The following is a 6,313-nucleotide window of genomic DNA, read 5'->3' as shown; positions in this document are numbered from 1 at the left end:
TGTTTTCACAATATTTAACAATAAACTATTAATTCTGTTATTTAAGGTCCGTGTAAAGTTAGCGTCGACGTTGAGCGTCGCAAACGATTTTTTCAGCAAAAGTTTTTAGCAAAAAAAAAAAAAGAGAGAAACAAAATTGTGTTCTGAACTTTTTTTTAATTCCCTCGGTGAATGAAAATTAACCTCTTAGTTTAGTCAAAAAATCACAAAAACTCCAAAGAATAGTTTTCGAAGTTTGCGACGCTAAACTTCAGGGACAATATATACTGAACCCTCAATAATTGCAAGAAAATTTTTTTCATTGCATAAAAAAATTAGTCTTTTTTTATATTTCCTTGTCATTAAATAATTTTAAATATTCAAAAACGAACGAAACTTTTTTTTTATACATCAGTTAAAAATCCTATAGATATAGTTTTGAAAATAAAATTTAAAAATAACTAAAAGTTTTAAAGCCATTTAGAAGGGCGTCGCTACTTTAAAAGAGAAAAAGCAAAAAAAACTATAATAAACGATTTTCGAAATCAAACAAAATAAAAGTTAAAAAAAAATTAAAATATTTGTTTTTTAAACTACTTTTTTATAATCAACTATATCGTAGGAATTCTAACAAAAAACAAATTTCGTCAAAAACCAGCAACTATCACGATTCAAGTATTTACTTTCCTTCATTTTTCACATAAATATATTCAAATAAATAAATTCGTTTAACGAAAAAAGACAATAGATTAAAAAATTCAATAACGTGTGGCATTTTCGTGGTCAATGAGAAAACAAATTTTCAAATTTTTAATTATATTCAAAATTCAAATTGGAAGATTTCAATTAAATTATCTGAATGTTAGCGTCGACGCTTGGCGTCGATAGCAATTATTTAGTTTTTAGCAACGAAAATTTCACTAAATTCACTTTTTTTATTCACCTGGGGACTTAAAAAAATTTTTCAGAACACTTTTTAACTTGAAATCTCTGAAAAAATTGTTTAATTTGGTTTTTGTATAAAAAAAAGATGTTTTCCGACGCTTAGCATCGACGTCAACTTCAAGGACCAATTAAATTGTAAATTTGTTCATCAATTGTTTCCATAAACTTTAATTTTCATTTTCTTTTCAACTTTTTGAACTTTTTAAACATTTTCACTGCTAATAAGTCACTCGTTGTAAGAATATATTTTCTGAATATTAGAAATGAAAGTTTCTATAAATTTACAAACAGGGATTGTAAAAATAACTGTATATAATAAGTGTGATTTAAGTGAAAAAAGCGACAAATAAGTCAAAAAGTGCCAATAAATTTATTTAAGTTCAAAATAAGTGATTTAAAGTGATCTCTAAATCTGAATTAATAGTTTTCTACTAAATTAAAGAATGCGAATTCGTTTACCATTTAAATTGATAAAATTTTACTGATTTTCAGTAGAAAACTACTGCATTTTAGTAGCAAACTACTCATTTTCGTAGAAAACTACTAATTTTAGTTGAAAATTACTAATTTTAGTAGAAAACTACTAAATTTTTATAGAAAATTACTGCACTTTAGCAGAAAACTATTTTTTAGTTCGAAAACAACAAATTAATAGTAAAAAAAACTACTAATTGAATAGTAGAAAAATATTAACTGAAAAAGTAGTTTGACTCTTTTAATAATTATAGATTTTTTTATACATTTACTAATTTACTATACGAATTTAGTAATTTTCCTCTATTAAATTAGTAGTTTTGTACTAAAAAGCAGCAAAAATCTTTGCTATTTAATTAATAAACAAAATCCGTTGCCTCTAATTAGTAGAAAACAACTAATTTATTATTTTTCTATATTAACTATAATTTACTACCAATTAGTAGTTTTTGACTATCAAATTAGTAGTTTTTTACTAAAAATTAATAAAATCTTTGATGTTTAATCGGTGAACCAATCAATCTTCTACTATTTCTTAGTAGAAATCTACTAAATTTTAGTAGAAAACTACTTTTAAGTTTGAAAACTACGAATTGACAGTAAAAAAACTACTAATTTAATAGTAGAAAAATATTAACTGATAGAATAAAGTTTCACTCCTTTAATAATCATAGATTTTTTCTATATTTACTTTATTTAAATTAAAAAAATTTTTTTTTCTATATTAGTAGTTTTCTACTATCAACTTAGTAGTTTTTTTTTTACTAAAAATTAATAAAATCTTTGCTGTTTAATCGGTGAACCAATTCGCATTCTTTAATTAGTAAAGAAAACTACTAATCAGATTAAGAGTGACAAATAAATGTCCCAAAGTTGTTGAAAATTAATGAAAATAGCAAATAAAAAATTATAAACCAACTTAAAAGTTGCAAACAAGTTACTAATGAAGTAATACAGTTATTCTGCAGAAATCAAATTGAGAGGAAAAACGAATCAAAATGTTGCTTCGCAACACTTTTGATTCGTTTTTCCTCTCAATTTGATATCTGTAGAAAAACTATGATAATCAAGTCATAAAAGAACATGGAAGAATTTAATTAAAAAGTAATCATAAAAAGTAAACAAAAATTAACAACAAGTGACTTAGAGCATCAAAGACACTGGGAAAAAAATTTATTTGTGAAGTTTCTAAATGTAAAATTGAAGTTTTCAAATTTCACTGTAATCAGTAATTGATGAAAATATTTTTGATAAAAAATATTTCTTTCATTTGAACGCTCAAAACTTGTGGACCATGAAGAAAACATTGCTGAATAAATTACCAAAAATGAATATAATATTTAAAAAATTTTGTATAGAATTGAAATAGAGATAAAAGTGGACCTAAAAGTATAACCTACAGACATCGAATCACCTCGTTAATGAAAATTATATAATGAAAAAATTAAAAACGTTCCTACAGAGTGTCATCTTCATCCTCGTCGTCCTCCTCTTCTTCAACGTCGTTCCAACATGAAGCACCATTATCGTTATCAGCCCGACGACGTGAAATGTAATCAGAACAATTTGGGACGGTGTTGGAAGCGGCGTAGGCCGCGGCAGCGACTCAGGCCAGAGCGTAAGGATGTGTGGCGTGATGTCACAAGCCCGGCGTGGCCGTCACAGAAGGAGGCGGCGGTGCACTTGATGCACTAACACTACTATGATGATACAATTGACTGTGATAATAATCCTGATGATGATTGGCCATATTGTGCATTGGTCCAGGATTTGAGCTGTGTAATCCATTGTGATGATGATGTCCAGGTGGTATCGAATGTGGATGTGGATGATGTGGTGAACCATAATTCGAGTAACTTTGATGTAATTGCTCGTACATTTTTATTTCTGGTGGTTTTGTATCCTGGGCACCTGGCGATGTACCAGCTGCGCCTGGAAGTAGCCTCGTGATACTGAAGGGATGATTTGCAGCCGGGAATGTTGGCTCTTGTTTCAGTGTTCCCGCCATACTGTGATGAAGACCATTGGGATCGCTGAGAAGATGTGGATGAAGACTTCTTCCAACCATTGCGGCTAATTCATCGTGCGCTGCACCGAGATCGGTGCCCAATAGACCGCCAATGTCCGATGTATCACTCTTGAGATTCGTGTGATGCGGATGAATACCGCCGGCATGGTGATGATGGTGATGATTCACGAGTGAATGGAGATCTTTCTCATCTTGCGGCTGACCGTGATGTAGGGACGATGGTGTTTTCTTGCCATGACTGAGTTCATGGGACGGAGGACTTCCGTGACCGGAACCAGCGCCCGAACTATGATGACCTTGATGTGTGTGCTTTGTGGTTTGCCTGGTGAGTTCTTTCTTCTCGTCCTTGAACCTCTTCTGACGTCTCAGGTAGCAGCCATTTTCGAACATGTTCCCACTTTCTGGATGCAGAGTCCAGAAGGAGCCCTTGCCGGGCTTGTCGGGTGTTCTTGGTACTTTGACAAAACAATCGTTGAAACTGAGCGAATGCCTGATGGAATTTTGCCAGCGTTGTTGATTTTGTCTGTAGAATGGAAACAGGTCCATTATGAATTGATAGATCTCGGAAAGTGTGAGCATCTTTGTGGGTGCATTCTGTATGGCCATGGTGATGAGGCTGATGTAGGAGTACGGTGGTTTCGCGTGGGTGTAACTTCTCCTGTATGATTTGTCAGTTCTGGCTCGTTGTAATGCTGAATTCGGTGAATCTGGTTCGGTAAGTGAAATTCCCGAATCGGTGATTCGAGAGCCAGCTGTTGATGCAAGGGATGCATAGCCGCCGGAATTCATGCAAGCACCACCACCACCCATCACCGAACCACTGTAACTCATTCCTCCACTTCCCATTGACGCCATTCCGATTGCAGAGCTCATGCTACTAATGTTAAAGGCCCCGGGACTTTGAGGACTGCAATTGGGTCCAACACCCATTGACATCCTCTCCATTGGCATCATGGGCACACAACTCATTGAATTAATGGAGCTGTACGACGGCGCCATGCTGCCCATGTTTGACATGGCAGCGCTCGTCATGGCACCGCCAAGGCTGCCAGCATCGCTGTACAGCTTCTGCGACTGAAGCATTGTCATAGAGCTAATTGGGGGTGGGAAATCCTGTTGTTGTCAAACTGGAATCATGTAAATAGCCAGCGTGGCGATATAATGACGACAAAATAGTTCGTCAACACACTGAACCCCACAGTCACTGACGATAAACACTGATCCGTTGCATAATAATGTTTTAAAGACAAAGTCACACTAAGTTTAATTTCTCAATCACTTGTTTCACACTGTTATCACTGTTTAGTTATACGTCACTATGAGATTCTTCAACACAATCTATTTGCAATTGTCACAAGTTAACTGAAATGGACAGTTGGTTAGATTGCCAAAAGTAAAACAACAAACAATCGCGACCGATCCGCCTACGAATAAACCAACCGCAGTCCTTAGCGAACAATGTCCGCGACACACGACACTCAATGACGTACCGATAGGGGTAATTGTTGTTCCAACACAACACGACGCTCTATGTAACGACACACGTTTGGAATCGCGGTTATTTGCAGGTCTGTTTGAGCGGGCGCACCCTCTCACACTCACTCTCTCCTTCTTTCTCTTTTTCTCTCTCTCACTCTTTCTCCTCTCTCTGTGTAATGTAGTGTGGATGGAGGCCGGTTAGCGAGTGTACTCCGGTACTCTTGAGCTGCCGAGTCTTGTTCAAACATCCCCCTCTATAATGACTACGCTATCGAGGTTCTAAGCTCCTCCTTCACGTTCCCTTCCAGCCAATCGTGTCACAAATTCATGTTTCAGCTGTGGGAAAACTTCCCTTACGAGCACCAGTGACGTAACAAAATGGGCGTGTTCACACGATAAACGTTTCGGATGTAGGTGGCCCCATCCCTGGGACATGTGTTACATGTGACGCTTAACGGATTTCTCTAAACGCAGGCGCATCGTACAGAAAAAAAAACATGAAGCTACTTGCGCAGTTTGCAATGCCTTTTACCTGGTGATATCCGACGTCACGACGATCGCGACGACGACGAAACGATATACCAAGGCGTCGCGTGTCATGTCAACTGCCACTCATTTGACACATCGCGAAACGCATCCTTGTGAAATTTTTATCTTTCTTTTTTTACTAATATTTCCCTAAATACCCTCTCTTTCACAAACGGTCGCATATAGAAAAAACGTTGCAATTATTTTTAAAGAGGTTTTTGCGAAAAATTCTTGTGAAAAAAGTATGAAAAAAAAACGGGAGCCTCTTGGAAATAAACATGTGTCACAATGAAAGGTAATTATACTCGGAATTAATAAGTAAAATTACACTGGTTTTCAGTAATTTAAAGTATATTGTTCTTTCGATTTTATAGATCATAACGCGAATAAATGAATCGCTGAGAGAAAAAAGGATAATTCTGTAATTTCCAATTCAGCAAAATTTCTATTTGCAACAATCAAATTTTGCTTCAAAAATCAAACATTTAATTTCTACACTAAAGATTACAGATGCAATTTTCAAAATATAATCAAAAATTTATAGTTTTCGATAAGGAAAAACTGGTTGCACGAGTTTTGTTGTTGGCCAAATATTTTTCTCCTGTTATCGCGAAACAATTAATTAGCCAAACAAAACATTCAGATTTGCTATCACTCAATTCGTTTCTGTTTGTTTGCTACAATAAAATTTTGCCTCAACAATATACTCTTAATCCCTCAACTATAATTTAAACAAGTTTTTCTGTATGTTATTTAGTTCAGAGTTTTCTTGAATGTATCAAATTGATACCAAACAAAATAAGTGTTAAAAAATTGCTGTTAAATTTTATAGTTGAACTGCATATAAGGAAAAATGTTTGACAAAAAAAAATAGTTGTA

General features: G+C 34.5%; 1 protein-coding gene across 1 annotated transcript; it reads right to left on the bottom strand.

The window, feature by feature from the left end:
• Positions 1–1,985: 1,985 nt before the first annotated feature.
• On the bottom strand, positions 1,986–5,724 carry LOC122507869 (silk gland factor 1). The gene has a single exon (XM_043620827.1). The coding sequence runs from the start codon at positions 4,514–4,516 to the stop codon at positions 3,038–3,040; it is 1,479 nt and encodes a 492-aa protein (XP_043476762.1). The 5' UTR covers positions 4,517–5,724; the 3' UTR covers positions 1,986–3,037.
• Positions 5,725–6,313: the final 589 nt, after the last annotated feature.

Source organism: Leptopilina heterotoma, unplaced genomic scaffold (assembly GCF_015476425.1).
Source record: "Leptopilina heterotoma isolate Lh14 unplaced genomic scaffold, ASM1547642v1 Lhet_52, whole genome shotgun sequence".
NCBI lineage: Eukaryota > Metazoa > Arthropoda > Insecta > Hymenoptera > Figitidae > Leptopilina > Leptopilina heterotoma.
Note: the sequence above shows the minus strand (reverse complement) of the source record. Positions and strands in the feature narration are given on the sequence as shown.

Excerpts from the sequence above, each read along its gene's own strand:
- LOC122507869 (XM_043620827.1), bottom strand. The coding sequence starts at position 4,516 with ATGACAATGCTTCAGTCGCAGAAGCTGTACAGCGATGCTGGCAGCCTT.